General features: G+C 37.8%; 1 protein-coding gene across 1 annotated transcript in view; it reads right to left on the bottom strand.

Moving 5' to 3' along the window:
• PSMD14 (proteasome 26S subunit, non-ATPase 14) overlaps positions 1-24,854 on the bottom strand; it is a 60,085-nt gene that overhangs the window by 22,613 nt on the left and 12,618 nt on the right. The window contains exons 3-7 of the mRNA XM_073305619.1: positions 24,765-24,816; positions 7,862-7,933; positions 7,355-7,474; positions 6,058-6,128; positions 4,890-5,040 (exon numbers count right to left, since the gene is read on the bottom strand). Coding sequence (XP_073161720.1) covers positions 4,890-5,040; positions 6,058-6,128; positions 7,355-7,474; positions 7,862-7,933; positions 24,765-24,812 — 462 coding nt within the window. The 5' untranslated portion in view covers positions 24,813-24,816. The remainder of the gene's footprint in view (positions 1-4,889; positions 5,041-6,057; positions 6,129-7,354; positions 7,475-7,861; positions 7,934-24,764; positions 24,817-24,854) is intronic.

Genomic DNA, 24,854 nt, shown 5'->3' with positions numbered 1-24,854 from the left:
CACAACTTCTGAGGCATCTAAAACATTCTATTTTTGTATCAATCCAAAAACCAGGTTTTTTTCCCCCGGGCTCTCTTTAATGAGCAATAAACAACAAAATTGCAGTATCTTTCAAGCTCTCATGAATTATCTCAGGTAAATGACAGAAGCACAAGATACTTTATAATATTTGGTTTACCTGACAAGATGCCTAATAGTTTTGTATAATACATGCAGTTTATTTACAAAAGAAGTTTCCTCTCAAAGAAAAGTTGATCCCTTCTGAAAATGCAGATTGCTCTTCTGTTACAAATTATAGGTATTTTCTGTCAGTCAGTCATTTTGACAGTGTCATTACTACAAGGACTACTATAATGCAATGGACATTTAAACCACTGTTTTCAGAGAGATTTTTATATGTACCCCTGTTTAATATATGAATAATACAAAAAACCGTATTTTGATTTGAGAAACAGATTTGTCACATCAAATATACACCTAATAACAGAAATACTTGGTAAAATACCCTGGAATAATGTCTTAAAGTATCAATCACAGAAAACCAGTAAAGTGCCTTTGGAAAAAACTTATCAGAACTGTTTTCAGTGGTGCCATGGCTTTTAGGTTGTAATTTAAAAATACACTGCAAGGACTACCTATCTACCAGACTTTGGGGGAAGGAGGGACCTGATAAAGACTGATGTTTGGGGTGGGGGTGGGGGAGAAAAGAGGAATTGATTATGTTGGATTTATTGTAGTTATTTTTTGGTTTAGGGATGAGGAACAGCTGCTGATTTTGTAGTTTTTAAAAAAAAATCTGACAATTTTTGGCAAACACATAGTGAGCTCCGGAGAGACTTAAAAATGTTAGAAATTGAAACAAAAATGTCAATATTTAGCAATTCTACAGAGCTTTTAATGCATGTATTACAGAATGTTCTACAAAGGTGGTTAATCCCTGTTACCTCATTTTACAGATTGGGAAACTGGGGCAAAGAGAGGTTAAATGACAGGTATACAGTCACATAAGCAGATCAGCGGCAACAATTAGGAATAAACCTGCATGAGGTCACTTCTCCCACATCCGATTCTGGTGCCTATGTGGACTAAAATGAATTTATTTTCAAATGAATTCAACCCCAGAAATTAATGTAATACTTTCCAAACTCTGGTAACAGTAATCAGCCAACCTTAACCAGCTAACTCAAGCTTCACTCTTGTGCTTTATGTTATGATAAACCTGCTGGGAATTATTATTTTATAGACAGGATACCATTAGACAATACATTAGAATTGCTGGTACACAGTTATGGGGAAAAGTTGTGATAAACATTTAATGATATAGATTTAAAGTAATGAAAATCCCACCGCACTTTATGAAAGATATGAATAAGTTGGAGAATCAAGAGGATAGCAACAAAAATTATAGGAAGTTTAAAAAAATGTGACCCATAAGGAAAAGTTGTAAGAATTAGCCACGGTTAATCTAAGGAAGAGAAGGCTGAGGCTTCAAATACGTAAAATGTTGTTGTAAAGAAAACAAAGTGATCAATGGTTTTCCATGTCCAAAGGTAGGACAAGAAGTAATCGTTTTAGTTTAGAGCAAAGGAGATTAGGTTAAATATTAGGGGGAAACGGTCTAAATACAGGGATATTTAAAGCACTGGAGCATGTTGCCTAAGGAGGTTGCAGAATCCCTGTTACGGGAGATTTTTAAGAACTAGTTAGACAAACACATGTCTGGGATGGTCTGGATATACTTAATCCTGCCTCAGCATGGGGAGATTGATTAGATGACCTCTGAGGGTCCAAGCCCTATATTTCTATTATTCTACGTTTTCAAACAGCACCTTTAAAACACACCCTAAAAGTTAAATTTCAATTTAAGCCATGTCTACATTAAAAACTTCTGCTGGGTAGCTGTGTTGGTCAAGGGTATGAGGAGGAATGATCTGTGATCACAGTATGATCACAGCAAAATGGTGGGTTCAGTTGATTTCCATAGGCCAAATATCTTTTTAATATGAGCAGCACTGCAAACTCCAACTGTTTAAAAAATCATGAGATAGGTCCCTCCCGCAAAATTATGCAACTGGTTTAAAATAATAATGTGAAGAGTTATTTTTATGTGCCTTCTGGTTTTGCTCCTTTAAAGCACACTCTGGTCATGTTTTCAAGCTTTTTGCCACAACCATGAGGAATAGAACCATTTTTTTTTTAATGAAGGCTGAGACTTATTTAATCATTTGGACTTCAGGAGATGGAGCTTTAAGATAAATAATATTGCAAGACTTGCAATATAAATCACAAGAGTTGGTAACAATGACCTCACTGCATGTTGTGCAGTGGGAATTGTTGTCTGGCTTGTAGGAAAAGGTGTCTCCCCTTCAGAGGCGAAATACCCGAAGAGTGTTTTGCTGCAGGAGCTTCAAACCAGATCAGCATGGGGACACTGACCCATGCCCCACACAGGGGACCAGAAGAGAACAGACTATTTAGGTCCATGCCCGTGCAGGAAAAGCCCTCTTTTACCTGGATCAGGGATAGTAGCACCCACACTCCCACCCATGAAAGTAGTTAAATACCAGGTTTCGTCATGATTCACTGTGGGCATAACACTAGTCACGCTCCTTTCTCAAAGATCTGGGGAGGAATTTTTCCCTCAACAGATTGGCAGTTTAGCTGGTGTGAACATGAAACAGGGATTAGGCTATGATGTCGCAACTCATTACGTAAGTGTGGGGCAGATGTCCAGTGCAGGTACTCCGTAGGGAAAAAATGCAGCGATCAGATAAAATAGATTGGTGAAGGATTTAAAGGAGTTATTCTACAAAGGAGAGGAATTTGGGGGTGGAGGGTTCATGCATCTATAACTGATATGGCAGGGACCCAGCCCTCTCCATCCTTATTCAAAGGGGGAGTGAAGTCCCAGTAGCTGGTTGGCTGGCAACCAGAATGGGTTAAGGGAGAGCGCTTTTAGTATTTTCAAGAGCTCCAGCAGCTCGCCCACCACAAGGTATATGTAAATTATTATGGAAATACTGACACTGTCCACTTTTACCTGCCAGATACTTCTTGACATTTAGGAATAAAGTTGCATAATAAACCACATCCAGTGTCTCCTATCCTCCCTTCTAGCATAGTCGGACAACGTCGTAAGAAAAGTTGTGAACTATTTTTATATTTACAAAAAATACCAGACTACACCTGCACTACCTCATATTCAAGATTAGGAAAAATAAAAAGATAACAGAAAAAGTCAAAGTCTAGTTTCTCCCCCAAAGAGGACATTCACAGTTACAGCAAAGAGTAGATAATACACTTGGTCTTAATAAGTGCTGTAGAACAGCAGTGTTATTTACTGTGAAGATAACATATTTAGCAATTAATTTAATATTAACTCTGATCTAATTTAAAAATGCAGCAATAGAATACATGTTATTTGACTTTGATACAATATAAAGCAACCTGTCCTGATTTTTATAACACAGGAAGAAACAAAGAGAAAATACATACTGATGTCTAAGGAAATCTTGTACATATTTTATCAAAATATTTCACTTTTCCCTCCAACATATCAGTTATGTAATCAGGAATTTAAGACATTTGGGTCAATTTAATTTCTTTTTAGTATTTTCTAGAACTCTAGAAGCTTATTTGTTTTTAAATCACTTATATTTTGGTTTGATGAATACTTATATAGGCAAGCTTTTCGCTTTGAAAAAAACTAAGAATAGACCCCAAATTTAGAATGGACCCCAGTTTTGCTCAGTCATAATGATCTGATGTCAAAGAGTTCACATATAATTTTATAACAGATGAGCACTCTGAGGTAATGGTAATATTTAGATGAGCTGGTGGGTAGCTTTAATATAATCTTGCTATATAACTACTGTATTTCATATACAGAAAACAAATATTTTCAAACTATTTATAAAATTATATTAATGTCATACATCTATATTAGGATTTATTTTAAATAATTGGTCTACAGTACAATGGAAGTGCATGCTCAAACAAAACATCTCAGCAGTATTTTAAAGCAGTAACCACCTAGCCAATTTCTGTACGTTCTGTAGTTTTTCTAATCCACTCTCCCTGTGGTTGAGCAAAATCGAATTGCCTCTCACATTTGCAGACAGCTCTGTGAAGGTGATAATAGAGCTGCTCCCTGCTGTCATGAGGCAGGAAATAGGAAAATGGCATATGGGGCTAGAAAGAAATAAAAAAAGAACTAAACAAGAACAAAAGAGATTTCAACAAAGGACAACTATAACCCAATGTGCTTTGCAAGTTAATCTTTTCATAATCATTTAACATACTTAATCATTCATCTGCATCTTTACTCAAATATCTAAATGGCTGAGACCAAGTCTTTAGGGAAGTTTTTATTGTCTAAAACATTTGGAATGCAGATCCCACCAGAAACTGTCATGTGCAATGCTTATAAAATAAAGCACTATTTCTGCTCATGTTAGGGGCTGAACCCTTCCCAATTTGCGATTAGTAAGCTTTAACTATCTGTCCAAAATTTAATATCTCAAATTTTAAAACACTATAGACCGGGATTATCTGTTTATTCAGAAAAAGGCTCAAATGGTAGAAGTGTTGAATGGTTCTTGAATAGCAAACAGATGACTTGGTTAGAACTGATTATTCCAAATATATAATATGGCTTACGGCTACAGGCTTGCTCAGGGACTTTTGATGCAAGTGTTGGAACAAATGAAAATGGTACACTTTCAGTAGAGTTTTTTGATTCATTTATAACCAGACAGAATATTTAAATGAGTCATTGAGATTTTTTGAAATGTGGGTCCAACATTCAAGAACTAATATGCATTTTATAGTGTTTTTATTTTAAATCTTAGCTAAGTAAATTAAAAAAATTTAAAAAAAACCTACTGTACCTTTCCTTTTACGCTCTGGATAGGATCCACCACCACAGCTACAGCTCTTTCCGATAGAGCTTCAAAGCTCTGCTGAGTATTGATATCCACACCAGACAGCCAACAACCAAAGCCAGGATGACTATGATACCAACCAACAACCATCTCAGGCCTGAAACGAAGAGGGCATTTAGAAATTCCTAGCAATAAACCCCTATGATATGAAAAGAAACATTGAAGTAACAGGGTATCAATTAGGATGAGAAAAGACACACAGGTGTGAAAAAAGCACCATTAGAAACATTTAAATTACTCACCATCGTATGGTGAAAACATGGAAATGAATAAGTGTGACAAAGGAGTGTTATCATTAAGGGATGCACATTAGCAGTGGTAGATCAAGCTTTCAGTTTTTCACCCTGTTACCACACCTTCCCTGAACCAGTTTTTACCCTTTCAGCTCAAGTAAATATCTATTCTTTAACTCCTTGGAGTCAGGAGTTGAATTTTCACGGCAGAAAGTCCATTTCAGACATGGACGGCAGGAACAAACGGCGGGAAAGGATTAATATCAATTAAACCAGCAGTAGAACTAGAAACTCAGTCAAAAAGCAATTTGCACTGTTCTGCTCAGCTGCTGAGCCTTTTGCTAACATTAATTTTGAAGTTTTTTCCACAGTAAAAGAATTTGAGCAAGCAGATGACAACTGTTGAGAGTTAGAGTAAAATAAAAATTTGTTTAAACACGAAGATGCTTTTTATCAAAATGTTTTTCCCCCTTTCTTTTATATACTAAATGTAACTGTACGCCTGTAAATAAAGCTAAAATACCCAAAGTAATAATGCTTTCCTATTTATAAAGTACAAACATTAGTTCCTTTAAACTGAGTTATTTTCTAGCAACTCCATATACTAACTAGAGGGGCATTCAAACCGAGGCTTACTATTATGATAATAAGAGAAGGAAGTTTATGACACTCATCTGGATCTGAAGTGTATCTCCTGAAAACCATGGGGAGAAGTGGGTTGTATAACATGCGATATTCATCATAATATTAGGTCAATTATTACTGTTTAACATTAACAAACACCCCACAGATCACAGGTCTTGCATGTAGTATACGGAATGTGCAGCCTAACCCACACAGTACGCCACTTAAACTTTCAGATGTTGCTTTGAAACAGTTACCTTCCTGTCTGTTTCAGCATATCCAACATTTTGGCTTGAAATACAGGATCAACTGCCTCTACACTGACACCCTGATTTTGGAAGAGAGACAGCATTAGTGTATTTACATATAAAGTAATTTAAAAGATAAACATGCATGCAAACAGACAAAACAAACAAACAAACTCTTACTGCTCTGACATAAAATGATCTAATAGCTTCACTAATGACGAGACATTACTCTTCTCAGTTTTATTCAAGTTTGTCTACTCGGATTTTTTTTGGAAATTGTGTAATTTTTAAATAAATCAAAGTTCTAGCAGAGCATTATTTAAATATAACAAATCTATTCCTGTAGTTCCTTGAAAAAAAAAAATGTTGAGTTTTCTGTTTAGTAGGGTATTTTGGGTGAGCACTACCACCAACCATGCAAAAAAACCCAATTCATCTGTCCTCTCCATTTCTAGTTTGTGCACACTGCTTCCTGCTGCTTACTGCCAGCCCAGGTCTGTTGCCACTGGTAAGGGTAAATACCCTCTTGCAGAGCCTGGCAAAGGGCATACACCATCAACAAAGGCAGTGAACTGACTATGTAGAACATGCTAGCCAATGCATAAAATAAACTCAGAAAGAATTCTTTAATATTTCAATTATATGTAATCTTGATGGCAATTAAGGAAACTGCCTCTTTAATTAAGACCAATATTTCATTCGACCTACACACAGTGCCACTATAAATTTCAATTCCAGCTCCCAGTTCATTGCCCTCTTTTAATAAAATTCAATTTCTTAACCTCAAGTAAAACCAATCACCTTTCCACACAAAGGAAATATCATCTAACAGTCGTGCCACTAGAGTACAAATTCTGCCCCAGAGAAGTGATTTAAATTCACAGTTTCAGCAGTGCCACTACAGTTAAGGGCATGGCATCATTTCCATCAAACTCTTACTTTCCAGAGTTTGCAACGTGGCCTTAATACCTCCATCAGTACTGCAACTGGATATACAGGTCTTGAAGTCACCAGTTTACAAAAACTTTAAACACTGGGGTACTATAGCTATGGACAGCATAAAGGCCTTAGTTAAGGACTTACTGGGAGCCATAGGTTTGACTTAAACCCCTAACCAAGTTCAACTTAAACATTTTCTTAACAGACTTTAGACATTTAATATGGGCATAATCCAGACACTGATATCATTAGTAGTTTTTCATACCTTATGTGTGTTGGGATGAGGGGAAGGAAAAACATAACATGATGTACAATTATTTAATGTGAGAGAAAACATTTACTCTAGTTCCTACTGAAAAGTACTCACTGTTCCTGATTGTGGCATAGCAAACACATCAATCACTCTGACTGTATAATCATCAACAAATTCTCCAAGCATCAGACCCATAACTTCCATAGGAACACCAGCACGACCATGTTTCAACATCTAGAAGGGAGACCAAAAGTTACAATGACATACTATGGTATTATTTACAAGAGATTCAGGGTTTGATTTGGGATAGTTCTGCCTCTACCAAAATGCCACTGTTCTTATTTTTATTTTACTCATTAGTTAACAGCATGTTGCGTGTTTTGAAAATGTAAAGCTTTGGAATAGTGCTAAGAATAATACAAGCAATAAAGATTGGTGGCAAGAAAATAACTGGAACATTTACAGTAAGATTCTATAACTACATTTAAACAAATAATCCAGTCAAAAACCAAGTTGTCCACACTACAAGCCTATAAACTTTTTACACTTTATGGAATACTAGACAAAGATAATGCTTTATATCTTAAGTGCTATTTTCAGTAAAGACTGTAGAATACTTACTTTCAGCAGTGCAAGGGAAGAGATATAAACCTGTTCTGCTGTATCCACCGCAGGAGCATCTGTAGGTGGCCCCTACAAAACAGAATAAATTATTAACTATTTACTCCACATTTATTGCATCATTTTCCAATTATTTCTATTTTATTTTGCACAAAATTCTAAGACTAAGAACACTGTGCACCTGACTGTGCTTTTATGTACAGTAAATCCATTGGTTGCAGTGTTTACAATGAAAACATACAGCACTTTTTTTTACACTAACCTATTTTGCAACTTAGGGGAACTTACCTATGATATCTAGATACCTAGCCAGAAATCAAACAAAATAAACTGGTAAATATTGTGCTGGGTGCAAACCAGTTACAAAACATACGGAATCAGTGACGAGTTTCCATTAGTAAGAGTTAAGTCTTTCAGCAATGCTAACCTTCCTCAGCTGTAAAATATCTCCAATTCACCAATTAACTATGTGTTTCTTACAGTGGTGTGAATGTAAATGCTGCTGGGCTAGCATGATTAACTGGCACCAACACAAACAGCAGTTTCCCTTTGCTTCATCTGTTTTCAGTTAAAGACGACTTGCAGATAAAGGCAACAGGAGCACTTTTCAGATACACTGGTACAGTGAACATAAAATGGATCTCCAATCCCTAGGTGGAAAAGCTGTGAACAAAACACTTCGCTCTTTGCTTTATGAGTTGTTATTCAAAAATTAGCACAATTGTCCCAGGTGTGAATGATTGGTTGAGGAAGGTATTGTGTACTGTTGAAATGGAAAAAAAGCAGGCTATCTGAAGATAAAACTATGCAGTTTTTGGGAAGTGAGGGACAAGATGACCTTCTCTAGACAACCACATCTCATTTTATCCCTTTACCACCCAAGTCATAGTACTTCATTAGTCAAATGTGTTTGTATTACAGTCTTCGTAAAAGGAGACAACAGGGTACATTTACTCTTAGTAATGCTGTGTAAATGTGGAATAACTAGAAAAAATTCCGATGAGGGAAAAAAAAAAAAAGTCCAGTCCATGATGCGTGAAGGGAAAAGAATTATATGAGACTGTATGTTATAATTTTGGAAGGCATTCCAATGCCAAAGTGATGAGCACTGTTTAAAGACTAGATTTAGACAACTTCATTAAATAACTCCTCACTTTTAGAGTGAAACAGTAATATTGGAACGACATGCTCCCAACACAGATCCAAGTGAGACCTATTGACCAGCCTTATGGGCCATAAAATCTGAAGATAAAGTCAAGAGCTAAAACTACTAGTAAATTCAGTTTGTATAAAAACCACTCACCTATTGTATCTACTTTCATTTGTGTATGTACATCTCTCTCTCTCTCACACACACACACACACACACACACACCCACACCCCCACCTTGGCATGGTATAAGGTAATTTATACAACAAGAAGGATTTTTTTCTGTGGAACATTTTAATAATAAATCCGGATGACTTCCTCCACTACAAATTAGTTTTCTCCTCTTTACTTCTGCCATCTTTCTGGTCAACCAGCAGTAGTCCTATACTCCTTGATCCCTGCATCCACAATTCTATATACCTATTTGCCACGTTGACTCTTTACTCCAGTTTCCTGTCCTGGCTGGCATTGTTCCCCAGATTAAAAAAGATAAGGTCCTGGCCACACTACTGCACACAGCCAACTATCAAGACTGCTTACTTTACAATTTCATCTCAAAGCCACATCAGAAACACCAGCTAAAGTCAAGACTCTCCTTTTCTGAAACAGTTGAGCTTCTTGGGCAGTATATCAGACACCACTTTTCTAAGGAATAGTAGCAAAAGGTGGTCCAGGACTTCATTTTGGATTGCTGGCGCATTTCTTGAGACAGACAACTCAGATTTATGTTTCCCCACTCTCTCCGACTCAGCTCTCACATGCCCCTTAGAACAATCAAAGGGCATAAAGATCCTTCTTCGTTACAACAGGATACGTAATAGTCATGGGTGGTTTAACTTACATTTTTATAGTGGAGCTTCTTAAGCTCCCTGTCTTGCCCTTCTGGAGATCAAGAATAAACAGTGTGCTACCTGGTAATGGACTGCCTTCTTTATCATCTTGACTGTGGATGAATGTGCTTGATGTCTCTGGATGATATTGCCGTGATAGAGTGGCTACATCACTTACCCAACATCTAACTCACTGTTTGTGTGGTGCCACCAGAAGAAGTCTCCTTCCTAAAACTCTCATCCCTCCCTCTTGACTTCTAGCCTGTTAGAGGCTACAGTCAACAGTGTCATTCTTGAAATTTTGTCCTCCATCTTTCACAACTCCATTTTCCCCTCTATTTTTTCCTGTTACCTCTCTGGCCATTCCATCATCTTTCAGTGGGTTTTCCCTAGGTCACCCAGTAAATCTTTAGTCTGAAACTTATAATTGAAATTATGTGAATGGGTGATCTCACTTACAGAGAAGGGTGCTGAGGAAGAAAAGTAGTGGACTAAGATAGGACCTTGTGGGGACCCCCACAGAAAGTGAGGGAGTAGGTATTTTTGGAATTAGTGGGATGAATTTGAGAAAGGGAAAATATAGCTTGAATAAGTCTTTTGCAGTATGATTTATTAGGCTGTGGAATAATAAATATCTAGCTCTTGTATAGTGTTTTCATCAGCAGATCTCAAAGTGTTTTACAAAGGTCAACATCGTTATCCCCATTTTATAAATAATGAAACTGAAGCACAGGGAGGTTAAGTAATTTGCCCAATAACTGTTCCAACAATACCTTCCCTGGCTCAACCCTCCCACAGGACTAGCCTAAATAATCTGCCTCACCCCAGGTACAAACCTAAATATTATTTACCCTCTCCCCCATAGGCATTACTTGGCCAAGTTGCACATTAACATTCAATCTTTCCCCAGGAAGGTCCCGCTTAGCAAGGCAGATGCTTAACTTTAAAGTGGGGCTGTCAATTAATCACAGTTAACTCACGCGATTAACTCAAAAAAAAATTAATCGCAGTTTTCATTGCACAGTTAAACAATAGAATACTAACTGAAATGTATTAAATATTTTTGGATGTTTTTCTACATTTTCAAATATATTAATTACAGCACAGCATACAAAGTGTACGGTGCACACTTTGTATAAAATGGTGTTGTATAAATGGTATATTATATTAAAATTTTATTAACAGTGCGATTAATTGCACGATCAATTGCAATTAATTTTTTTAATTGTGCGATCAATCACGATTAATTTTGTTAATCACTTGACAGCCCTACTTTAAACTCAATAGGACTTCAGCATGTACTTAACTTTAAACACATGCTTACGTGTGGCCCTGAGTATTGATGTTTCCTTGAATTAGGGACACAACCAAAAAAAAAAAAAATCATTCTGCCAGCCCCTTATCCATTTTCGCTGTTCTTCCCTGATACCTCTTGAATTAGCCTAAGCTTTTGGAAAGGAGTTGGCCAGAAACGAGCACAAGATTCCATATGTAGTCTCTCACCAGAACCATATAGGGAGGGATTTTTACATCCTTGCTCTGCAATGTGAATCCTCTCTGTAAATAGCCCAAATCTGTACTGGACATTTTGCTAATACATTTCATTGCAAACTCATGTCTAATTAGGTTCCCACCATCCCTACATGCTATTCAGCATTATTGCTATTTTCCAGTTATCTGTGTTTTTGCTTTATTTGGCAAAAGATGTTTTACCTTGCATTTTCCCTAGAATGAATCTCATGTTACTTTCTAATCAGCGTTGGTCCCTTTGCACTATTGCTTTGTCCTCTGGTGTTCAGAGCTCCACAAAACATACGATCATTTGTTAATTTTGTTAATATGGTGTTTACTCTCTTCTAGGTCATTAAAAAGATGTTAAACACTGGACCTAATACTGATCCCTGTGGTACCCTACATGACAAATTGCCATGTATTACTTTCTACATGTGGTTCTTTAACCAATTGACAGTGTTCTGATGCAAGTGATTCAAACTAATTTTGGGAGCAGGAATTAGTAATACAGAATATCAAATACTTTATTAAAGCACAAACATCTACTTTTCTTTCATCCACTAATCTTGTAATTCTATCAGTTTGTCTGGCATAATGTATTCTTAAATCATGCTGCTTTTGCACGTACTTTTTATCCACTAGATGTTGTGGGAGGTTGTTTTTTGTTTTTTAAAATCACTACATACTCAACTACTGCATTAATAATAGAAAGGCTTTTGACATGGTGACTGCAAGGAATACTTTAAAAAAAATTGAAATAAACTAAGGAGGTACCAATCCTCTGGAAAAGTAACTCTTCAGTTCACCAACTTTTTCAAAATAGCCTTTAAGGTTTATAATGTTGGTTTTCTAATTCTCTTAATGCTTCCATATGTTGAAAATTAAGTCAATTCAGATGCCAGAGTGTGATCCACAAGTGGCTGCCATTCTAGCCTGTGCACTTGAATAGTGGTCACAAGTCCATTGCATCTGGTGTCTGGGTGAACAGTTCAGATTCCAAGGAACCCTCCTCTGGCCCATTCCCACTGCAGCCTTCCAGAGGCCTGTGCACCCCTTCTGTGAGCTCCAAGACTGAGAGTCTTACGGGAACCTTCATACCAGGTGCAAATGTCACCCTTAGTAAATTTAACTGCCTGCCAGCTTGAGTGAAGGGGCACTATGTTGATGAACCTTACTGCTAAATTAAATGGTGCATCAAACCTGAACTTTTAGATATTTACAACTTCATTATACAAGCAGATAATCAGCAAAAGAAAAATGTGCTTTTGCTCCTTTTTGATGTTTAGAGATAGCCAGAAGAGTCCCCTCCAACACCCTAAAAATTCTTTATTGTATTTCACATGAGAAATAGGAAATATTACCTTCCCCTATTCCTACTGGATAATTTCTTGGGAAAACAGGAGAGTGAATGGGGGTTATAACATCACAGGAGACATGTGAGAAATTCCTTCATTTGTTTTTATAAAAAAGGACAATACAATCACTATAAAAAGTCAAAGGAAAACAGTTTAAAAAAAATCTTTAGCTACCAATACATACGGCAAGCACAAAGCATTCCACAACATTAAAATCAATTGGGGGGGGGAAATAGATGCTGCTACGTCTAAACGGAATCAGTGAACTGACTTGCCTTCAAGCCAATCGTCTCATCCATAAGCACGACCAGTCTTTTTTTTTTTTTTTAATAAAAGCTATCACTTAGAGAAATCAGGATTACTGGTAAACTTGCATCATGAATAAGCATTTGTTTGGTCTCTTATTTAAGTGAAGCAAAATTAAGTTTTCAATAAGTGTTCTATGAACAGAACGGGAGGATAAACTAAATGAGGGGTTATTTTTCTTTTACATGTTTAAAATATGATCCAGTATAAGAAGCTGTGACTTTTACTTGGACAGCCTTTGTTGATTAAGTGTTACATAAGGCATTTGCCATTATAACAGCAAGAAAACTAATGCCTCAAAGTGTTATCTATTCAGGTCTTTTAGCAAATTTGTTAACACTTTTAGGTATATTAAACTCCACCTTTCTCTTAGTGTGAACTGGTATCAATTTAGCCTATTTTATTACGTTATTAAAATACCTGCTGATTAAATGTGAAGTGTCATTTTCGAGCACTACCTGTCACTTATACTATTTGTTTTACATTTCTTTAAAATATGTATATAAAAGTGGACTTGAGATCGATAGCAACTGTGAAAGAAATATTTCAGACATTTTCTATTGTTTAATTCTATGTCAATACTGCTCTATTGTCACAATAATTGTATAAAAGTTGGATTTTAAATGTGTCTCATTTCAACAAAGAAGGGATTTCAACAAAAAAGCCCCATTTGACCAAATGGGTACAGCTGTAAAAAGATGCAATGAGGTAAGATCATGATGTACAATATATTTCTTTGAGGTGATATCCAACAACAATGAATTCTTACATAAAATATAATATCTGATGCATACAACACCTCAAATTTTTACAACTGGCACCATTTAAAATACAAAAAACAAGACAAACACACAAATATCCAAAGCTACAGTGTTTATTTCTTAACCAGCAAGGTAAGAAAACCTTTTAATACTTTAATTTTGTGAGTATTAAACAACTAGTGTGAAAAACAAGCGGCATGTAAACTATTTCTACTGCCTCTGCTTCAATGACTAGCTGAGGACACCTGTTATAGGAGGTGTTAATTGGCAATAGGAGTACAAGTCAGAAGCATGTTCCCCATCGTCCTAACCCAGCAAGGCTAGGTCATTAAAGTGGAAATGAATTCTTTCATGCTGACTTAACCCTTTGAGTACATAACTTCAGCTGTTACACCTAAAGACAATTGAGGGAGATTAATTTAAAATCTGTATTACTTCTGAATGTGGAAAAAAGCATTTTCACCACTCGCTCCAAAAGAAATCCTCTGGACAAAAGTCCCTGTGCACGTTATATAGGAGGGAAAAGTCACCAGGGCACAAATGCAACACCTACTACTGTGGAGTAAGAATTATTTTGCTTTTGATATTGAAGAGACTCTTGAAAGAGTAAGCATTTTAAATGACTTGGAACTACTATATTTTCTAAATGTAAATCAAACAGACTAAGGTTCAGAAACAGTGAGTAAAATGTAACACGTTGTAGACCGTTACTTGCCAAAAGTGCATAGGAATATGACAATTTACAGAGAGATGTACTAGTGATAGTACAAAAGCTACATATAATTGGTTAGTTGGACTTCATAAATTCCTTTTAGGTCTGCTAATGTACACTGTACACTCTGATGATCAATTGACAAAAAAAAGCTAAGACTCCTTTAATGGTGTCATCTCACTTACACAGTAATTCCTAGAATTAAAATATAAATCCAAGAAAAATAAAAATGAAGCTTGAACCCAGGGGTACAATTTTTGCTGTGAAATAATCAGAATATGTATTATATGAAAAGGTAATAGAATATACTTGAATTAAATATAGATGTTTTATTCAGTCCCCATGATAAAGGGTAAAACTTCAGATTTCAACAGTTCCCTTCATATAATGCACCAGAACAAAAAACAAAACAAAAACACATATTGCAGATCCTGCAGTATAGCAAATTAATAGCCCTCTAACACCAGTGAAGTCACAGAATGAAGACTTCTGGAATGAACAACAAATCAGGAAACACCAGAGGAATTTACAGAGGGAAAACAAATTTTAGAAGTAAAATTAAAATTCATGCTGAACCATCCGCACAGTCTGCATAGTGGGCATTCAGCATATTTCATTTTTACCTCTCTCGTTTCTTGCAAATACTTCTTAATCTACCAGACAACTTCTGCAAGTAAGCACTATGTCTAGAAACATTTGCAAGATTAGATCCATATTTGTACCAAACAAGCAAACAAACATGCTATAGCTATAAAACACTACATATTTATAAACAAACCATGGTCTCTCTAGTTGATTCACATACTATCAGAAAGAGAAAATTATAGAAATGTTTGCAGTTAGTCATTTATCGTATATTGATCCTCCAACTGGAGCAGTAATCTTGGGCAAACATCAAGGCCTCTGCTGGTGTTTTAAAGCACGTACTGTGATGAACCCAAAACTAGCTGGGATAAGATAAAACTGCACAAGAAAATCCAATGTCTCTCAGTACATTTGCCAATTGCCCATCTCCTCTGCAAAAAGATAAACCTCAATAATTCAGGTATACCCCTAGATCAAAACTAAGGTAACTAAAATTAATAGCAACTCTAGCTGTACTAGGAATAAAAAGTGTCTCATACCATCAGTCTTGCATATAAAGAATGGGGAATATAACATTATGTCAGGAAGCTTTGGCAGGCTTCAAAACATGAGCAGTTAAACTGGCCTGCGACAGTAACTCAAACTCGTAGAAGCTTTGGGTCTAAAAACAGCAGCTTTAAGAATATTAAGTAATTTTTCCAAGTGTGCAGTCTATATCTCTTACGGGGTAACTGCACAGAAAGAGCCAGGTCAGACTTTTTCCATAACAGAAGTATAAAAAGGTTAAAATGATCATGAAAAAACATGCAAATTATTTGGTATCAGGTGCTAGCTGATCAATCCAAAGTTTTTAATTTTGACTAGTTTGCACAAAAATTCTTCTTTGCCTCTGCTAATATCTTCTAAATGAGAGTTTTAAGGAATTGGTTGAGCTACCCTTTCAGAAAGGCCTAAGTACAGATTCTATTTCCTATAAACCTTAAGAATTCAATTAGGTTTTGTTCAACTGGTGACCAAGAATTTTTCTTCTTTTGAATAGATGTTAAAAGTTTATCTTACAAAAAATAGTGTTCATATGTCCTGAAGCTGCTAGACAGACAAGATCTAGAAAATGATTTTACTCATGTGCTTTTTATTCTTCATTACAGTTTAAATTACTGCCTCATGCCCTTCTCACTATAGACTAAACACTAGGGGATCCAAAGGTCCAATCAGATTAAGCAATGCCTTTGTGCCTACGGGATCAAAGTTAAGCTTGAAATTTGATCTCAGTACAATTTATTTTAAAGATGACCAGCCAGAATCCCAATTAGCCTGTTTTATTACAAACAAACAGCTTATTTTCAATCATTAAAAATGTATCTATACTGCAGAATTAGTTATACATATACATTACTTTAAGGGAGTCTATAATCCTTAAAAGACATTTTTGAATGTTGTTAACAAAATGTATTAAAATAAAGTATCCACCTGACTGCAGCTATTTCCAGTTTTCTTGTATTGTTCAAATCAAAAACTCAAGTAGTCACTAAAACCGTGTAAGGAAAGTAAGGCCAGACAACGGTACTTGCAGTCATTACTGCCTCCTACTCATTTTAAAAAATGTAAAGCAAATTTCCAGAATATAATAAAACTTCATTAAGATGGAATTAAGGTTGTAAATATCAGAGGAGGGTGGAGGTGGAAAGAACCCCTGAGAATGCCGTAATTCTCACACGCACAACACAAGATCATACTCCTCACCCAAAAATGCTAAAAAGCCTGGAAAATTCAGAGTTAAAGTTCTGAATAAAGTTAAGAAAAATACAAACGATCTAACAACTGTTAGAAATTAGTTTTGCAAATTTCCAGTATTCCTGCCTTCAAGATTCCTCCCTCACTGCCCAAAGGGATTTGTGTGTTTATTTCTTGGCTAGAGACCACATCCTCAGTGGGTATGGGGAAGAGAGCCTCAAGGCAAATAATGGAATTTAGTGTGTATAAACTTATATCCACGCAGAATTTCAATAGGTAAACCCAGGTTTTCTTCTACTTTATCTGGACATCACAGCTTAATTAGGGGACTCTAGTGCTCTGTGGGTATTGATATTGGGTACCAAATCACATGCTGTGCAGGGAAACATTTAAAGGGATTTAAGGCAAAATACAGCATTCCTACTCCAAAGAGTTTACAGTGTGAAAGGACAGGATGCACTTTGAGACTCTGCAAGAATAACTATCAATTTTTTTTTCTGTTTTTACTTTATTTGTTATGACTGAATGCATTGTGGAAGAAGTGCATCTTTAGGAAGAATTTGAATGAAAAGATTCTTCAGGTAGGACATCAAAGCACAAAATAGGTGCACCACATCTCATTGCAACTTCCAAGCAAAAGAAATTTGTCAGTAGGTATTTGAGGAATGTATAGCAAGGAAAAAGTAGGACTGGATAACATTAAGATGACTGTTTCCTCAAGCACTTCTTATGTGTCCCAACCACCTCTGCTAGCATATCTGGAGAGATAATAACTCAATAGTGCAAAAACAAATGTTAATAATTAAATATGGATGAATGCAAGGACACAGAGTAGCACAACCCTTGCCATGAGCATACAGGCCCAGGAAGAGAGGGGTGGAAAAAAGATGAAGCTGCTTAAGTGCCTGTGGATACCAAATCTGAACAGATGGACATTAATCTAAATAGGCAGTGGTGCTCAGTAAAGTTGCAAACTTCCTCCAATTTAACTGAAATGTGTTGTATCCCCAAAGTGTGCTATTAACCAACAAAACTTCCTACAAGGTGTGCCATTACATATGCATAAATATCCAGGAGCATGCAGAAAGGCCAAAGCCAATATGCCGTTTATTTAGAGATGCAGGAATATCTAAAAATCAGTTGCTCTAATTAGTATAAAGGAAACTTGCATTTAATTTGCAAATTGGAAGGGATCTGCACTGAACCTCACCCACCTGTGCCTGCCAGATCACTAACCCCCATTCTGAAGCTCACAAAAGAAACTAGTAACATTGTGTTTAATCCTTGCACTGATTAGATGAGCAGATTATGCAGAATTTTAGATCAGTGGCAGGTCTCCCAAATTCCCCTGGTGCCACAGATTTCATAAATGGGATCACTGTGTTCTTTAAAAAAAAAAAAAAAAAGAATATAAGGAAAAAAGGTTCCACAGCATCAAACAGTGCAATGCATGAAACCTCATAATCAAAGTGACAGTTTTCAAGTGCCATTTATAATGCCCTAATCTGGAAACATCCCAGCTAACCCATCTGATCAACAATTTCACAGATGGAAGCACTTGATGGCTAATTGGCAAGTCCATTATTCAAATAAACTAGCTATCTGCACTTCTATTTTCTTTATTTCAAGTCAAGGTGCAAACACTTTGCATAAGACACAGCTCACCCCCCAAAAAAATTGGATTACTCTCTACCCTCCATCAAATGGATTACTTTAAAGCATCCAGTCAGAATAACGATCGTTTGGTTTACTGCAGTAAAGCACTTACATGCATGAAAAAAATAATGAACAGTCAAATAAAACTAAAGTTTTTAAAATTATATTAAAGTAGTGAAGATTGGTTAAGAACAATAAGGTATATTTTTAAAACGATCTCATTGCTCTCTACATGAGAGCTTTGTTAAGTGTAGCACATATATACAACACGAAACGTAGGCCTTTCTTACGTGTTACTGATCACATTTGGGTGGAGAAAATAACTGGATGGGATGTGTCAGCATGGGTAAAACACAGCTGGTTTCTTACCATTTTGAAAGCCTCACAGGGAGGACGACACCAACAAAAGCTCTTATTAAATTCATCTTGTGTACCCTCTGGACAACAGGAAGAATAGTGGAGGTAGTAATCAATAGGACTAACTAAAAGATGCATATGCAGAATTGACATCACTACACATCCTGTGGCATGGAGGACAATGACTAGTAAAGACAGGTGTAATGGATTCAATTAATATCTCAGCAAATTGTGTGCAAAATGAAAAGGGGTGTTCCTCCAAGTCCCAGTGACACTGATTCTCTTGCTGCCCCAATAAAACCTAAAGCTTGAGTTATACTCCCTAATTTGTCTTTTGCACACAATCTAGGCAGAACAGGGAAGTGGCGTACCAATCAGCTGTGCTGCAGGCACAGCTCTCCAACACTACAGAAAGGGAGGGGGGGAAATAAGCATAGATGGAAGGAAAAGAATAGCGGAAGGAAAACAATGACATGAGTGGTAGGAGAACCAGATGTTAGGACAGACCTCTTTTTTTAAATTCATTAATCTTTCCACCTCCTGAACACAGAAGTATACTTCACAAAGGTAGCTTTGCTTCTCGTTGGGTCCGATATCACTTCTATTGAAATCATGCTTCCAAAAAAGGATTCATGCCATATATTAGCTGTACACAACGTATAGATTCGTTTAACATATCTAATGTTAGGAACGTCTTCAAATTCTAAATAATCTCCTTGGTATTTAAACAACTAACAGTCATTGACCTGAACTAAATTCTTCAGGGTGGTTCTTTTGCCCTCACAGGCAAATGATGGGAAAAGTAAGATTTAAATACATAAGAGGATTCCTGTAAATCAATTCCTTGGTCTCATTTTTTATCTCAATTCATTATTAACTGATACAGAGAATTACTTATTCCAGATCTCCTGTTTGCACAAAGACCCAATACTGGGAAGATTATTTAATTGTAGTAATTTGTATTATGTAGCACCCAAAGGCCCAACCAGGACTGAGACCCCAACGTGCTGGGTGCAGTACAAATACAAGAGAGACAATCACTGCCATGAACAGTTTACAGTCTAAAATCATGTAGACACAGCAGAGAATGGACATATGACATACAAACACTATATTGAAGAATAGTCAGTTTTGTTAATTACACATACCGTAGTTTGTTTTAAATGCGGGTAGGGAGGAAAGGAGTAGGAAGAGTCACAGCTAGTTACCTGCCTACCCATGGTCAGCAGAGGTGATTCTAAGGAGAAATCTGACAAAGTATTCATTTTATCAGGGAGTTCTTCCCCTGCAAAAGGTGCAATGTGGAAGAGAGCCCAGAGATGTTTGAAGCAGAAGCTGACTAGGGAATGTAAGCAGCATGATGGCAGGGGTTGACACTGCAACATGTTACTAGATAAGTGAGGTAGGGGAAGTAGAGATGGTGTGTAGGAGGGAAAAGAGATGGGGAACAAAGACAAAACCTTGAGGGACACCCACAGAAAAGGAAAGAGGGGAGAAGGACTGCCCTCCAGATGAGACACACAGAGCAACCAATGAGGTCAGAGGAAAATCATGAGGGGACAGAACCACAATGGAGAACAAAATTTCAAAAAGTAGGTGTCAAAAACCACCAAAAGGTCAAAGATAATGGATACAGATTGTGAGACTGGGCCAGAAAAAGGTCATTAGAGACTTTAATAAAAGCAGTTTCAGTGGAATATGAAGGCAGAAGCCAGACTAGAAAGCATCAAGAATGGAATTGGAATAAGAACTCAAAACAGCAGTTGTACACAGCATGTTCAAAGAGATACTGAATGACAGGAGAAGTGGAAGGTAGGGTTAAGAGTTTTGTACTTGTGCTGTTTGGTTTTTTTGAAGATGAGGGGACCAACACCTGCTTATACTGATAAGGAAAGTAATCTGATGAGTGTGTGAGGTGAAGGAGAAATGGGATGGAGCAGAACAGCAAGAGAAGTTAAAAGATGAGAGGAGATGGAGGTTACTTGATCATGAAGGGCTGGAGCTGGACAACAAGCAACAAGCCTCACTGTCAGTGATGTGGGAGAGGAGGGAGGTAATGATTTTTCTTTGAAGAAACCAGCAAGATCCTACATGGAAAGGGAGGAGAAAACAGGCAGGCGAAGGGCTTGAGGAGAAAGTCAGAGGAAGAAGAAGCTGCTGGAGTTGAGCATAGGAAGTAGGGCTGTTTGGCTAAGAAGATGACAAAGTTAAAGGAAGAAAGAGTGAAATTGTAGTTTTGATTCAGCATGGTCATGAGACTTTGACCAGAATTGCTCAGCAGCAGCAGAACAAGAGCGTAAAAACAGATACTGAGGGTTTGAGGGATTGACCTTGTGATGGGAGAATATACCACATTTGACTTTTGATACAGAGTGGAGTAGAGGAAATAGAGAGATGAAAGGGCTGAGAGCAGAACAGCATATCTGGATGCTGATGGATTGAAGGTTATGGAAGGAATAGGTGGCAGAGCAAGGTGGAGGGGAGAAGAAAGGCAATGCTGAAGGAGATGAGGTAGTGTCGGAAAGAGGGAAATTTGTGATGGAGACACCAAAGACGGAGCAGTGCTCGGTTAGTAAAGATTAACTGAGTGGCCATTTGTTGACTAAGAGTTGATCCATTGTTACATATCAATGGAAGTGGGCTATTGTCATAGACCAAATCACCCATTTCAACTGCCAGGCAATCAATCTCAAAGAATGGTTCAAGAAAGGAGTTACCTACAGCTATTTAATACTGCCCTCAGAATATGTGAAGAATTGTATAAAGAAGAGCAAACTTAATACATTCTCATATTAGCAGAGGAACAAACTTGAATAGTTGACTTGGATAAGCTTTTTTACTATGAGGTTTAACTTTTAAAGTAAAACCAACAAAAACAGAAGTCATTTGTAACAGAATGATTAGATGGAGGAATGTACAATAGTTTCAAGACTAGTCCAATTTAGGGACATTACTGGCAGTGATATCACTAGTTTTGTAACAGGATTAAGTATTTCTGGGGAATACCTGCGTTTGTTTTCAGTTTAACAGCCGTCTGATTCAGTCCGGAGTTCCTCTGCTACCAGCAAAAATATCCAAGATAAAAACTGTCCATCTCCAATTCAAATTCAGGCATATACCAATACATAAACTATGGGCATAAGTGACTTTCTTTTGTACGTCTCTATCGATTTAATCGACCAAAGAGCTAAAAAAGTAACCATGACATTACTCAGCTCAAGCTGCAACCAGCAATAGCAGCAATGTAGTTCTCCTGAGATCAGGGGTGAAAGTAAGGGGGTACAGGCCAGTACGAAGTACCGGTAAAAAGTAGCCGCCAGTATTGGCCCTACCATTGACTTTAAAGCGCTGCCATGGCACTTTAACATTCCTGCCCCTTTTGCGCCCACCCCTTACCTGCAGGGCCGCCAATGCGGGGGCGCAAAAGGGGCAGCGACGACCTGGCAGGGCCACTGATAGGGGGTGCAAAAGGGACAGCGACGTTAAAGCACTGCCGTGGCAGCGCTTTAATGTCGTTGTCCCTTTCGCCCCCTCGGCCACCCACGGGGGGTGGGGGGGAAGGAGCAAAAGAAGTAGCTGCCCAGGGGTGCAACTTTAAATTGCTGCTGGAGCCCTGGGTGACGCGGGCCAGGCAGCGCAGATGGGCTGGCGGCGGGGGGGGGGGGGGGGGGGGAATATGTGCTGATCCCAGCCCCGCCCCTTCCACCTGAGGCCCCGCCCCTTCTGGGGGAGCCAGAGCTGGCCCCGTACTGGTAAGAGCTGCATTTTACTTTCACCCCTGCCTGAAATTTAAAATAAATAAATAAAATTCTGTGTAAATCCCCTCACTCTCTCACAAGTTTCTTCAGGAGACACTTCTATGTTTAAACATGGATAGAAATTCTGTAGCCAGGTGCTGGAGAGTTTGTAAGGCTTATTTTTGAATGTCATTTTATTGTCTCCTACATTTTATATTTGTCTTCAGATTAAAATTGGGAAATTCTAGAGAGTTAGGCTAGAGAGTTAACTGTAAATCTGAAAAACAGCTTTGATGTGCATCAAGTTCAGAGAGGACTAAGAAGTGAAAGCTTGAGTGATTAGACTATGCATATGTTAGAAAAATGAAGAGTCATGAAGCTGACTGGCAGCACAGAGTAACAAGAGAAATCTCAGAACTGCTTAAGAAAGCGAAGCTAAAAATAACTGAGTACTGCTTGAAGTTGCACTAAAGGAGCGTGAAGAGAATTTTAGCTGAAAAAGAGAAAATGGATCACTTAAAAAAAAAAAAAATGAAGTTGATCTGGCCACCCAACTAGCAGATGTAGTTCTACATGTTAGAAAAAGCACATCATTGAATGCTTCAACATGTTGTACACCAGTGGTCCCCAAACTTTTCACACTGTGCCCCCCTTACACCTGTCTGTGCACCCCCCCAGAGCTGGGGCCAGGAGCAGGGCTGCGGCTCGGGGGGAGGGGAGTGAAGAGGGAGAGGGGAGGTGTGGCTAGGAGTAAGGAGGCTGAGGTTGGGACCGCAGCTGGGGTTGGGGGGTGGGTCTGAGGCTGCAAGCAGGGCCGGGAGCCAAGACTGGGGTCAGAGTGGGACTGGGTGGCGCTCCCTCTCCACCCTGTGAGGGCTGGCCCAGGGGGCGCCCCACAGTTTGGGGGACTACTGATGTATACTTTCCTGTTTAGAGTTGGACACTTAGAAACACATTACAGAAAAAAATTATGAATCTGAAGGATTTGCAACTATCCCAGGAATTATAGCAATGAACCAGGGACTTCAAAACGTATGTTACTGTGAACACGGAGGAGCCAAATATGGATGGGAATTACAGACTAAGTTAATGTTTGCAATATATTACAAAAATCATTAAGGGGGAGTAAACCCAGACCACCATGCTAAGCTGAGATTGTTGGGCGTGGCCGAGGGAAACTCCACTGGAGTCATGAGAAGCAATCCTTCCAGTAGACCTAGACAATGATGTAGCTCACAAAGCTTTACTTACCCACACTATTTGGAAACAAGACTGGCGTATCTACATAGTAATGGTTCCACCAACATGTCCCAAATACATTCTCCTTAGACTCCAGGTGTCCTGTCCACCCTCTCATGGCAGACCCAAACTAGTTCCACTGCATCCAGGGTGCTAAACACCCAGGATGAAGCTGCCCTCATCTCTCTGAAGAAAACGGACAGACACAAAAGAGAGATGCACATGCATACACACAAATATTAAGGCCTCTGGACAAATCAGCTGGAAAAAAACCACAACAGGTGGTATCATCTGGTGAGAGAAAATGGAGGAGGCCACATATTAGTTGAAAAGTTTGTGATAGGAACTGGAAAGCTACCAGAAAGGCCCTTACTCCATAAGCAGGACGGTTACTAAAGAAAGCAACATTACTGTGTTTAAGAACTACATATGTGTAAGCAAGGCTACTTACATGTGTGATTAATTCTTTTAGAAACAATTCAAATAGCCTCCACAAATCCATATGAGAACCTACCCCCATGGTATCTCAGGTGTTATGAAATCTACTTATTCACTGCATCAGATGAATGGTATTTAAAGGTATTCTTATTGACTAAACCGAAGACTGCAAGGTCAGTTTTATTGAGCAGTTTAATTTGCAATTTGTTTTATTTAATGTTTAATTTTGCAGATACATCAGCATTCAGTGGACTACATTGTTTAGACATCACATGAAATATTGAAACAATCCTGTATTTTTATACACAGCATGTTTGCAAATTCTGTAAATTTTGGAAGTTCATCCTCAGTGTCAATGCAATGCACATCAACAAAATTCATGCATAGACTATACAGCAATGCTTTCTATACATTTACATTATTACAAAACTGAAGTCAGTTGTTTGCTGCTAAAAGGTTGGGTATTTTGGTAATTATAAAAATAAACTATGATAAATGTAATAAGAATATATTTGCAAGTTGTATACTAACCTGTCCTAGCCCAGGCATGCCTCCTCCAAGTCGTAGAAGTCTGTCCATATTTCTAGAGAACAGAAACAAAGGAAAACGTTCCTAAGCTCA

Source organism: Lepidochelys kempii, chromosome 11 (genome assembly GCF_965140265.1).
Source record: "Lepidochelys kempii isolate rLepKem1 chromosome 11, rLepKem1.hap2, whole genome shotgun sequence".
Taxonomy (NCBI): Eukaryota; Metazoa; Chordata; order Testudines; family Cheloniidae; genus Lepidochelys; species Lepidochelys kempii.
Note: the sequence above shows the minus strand (reverse complement) of the source record. Positions and strands in the feature narration are given on the sequence as shown.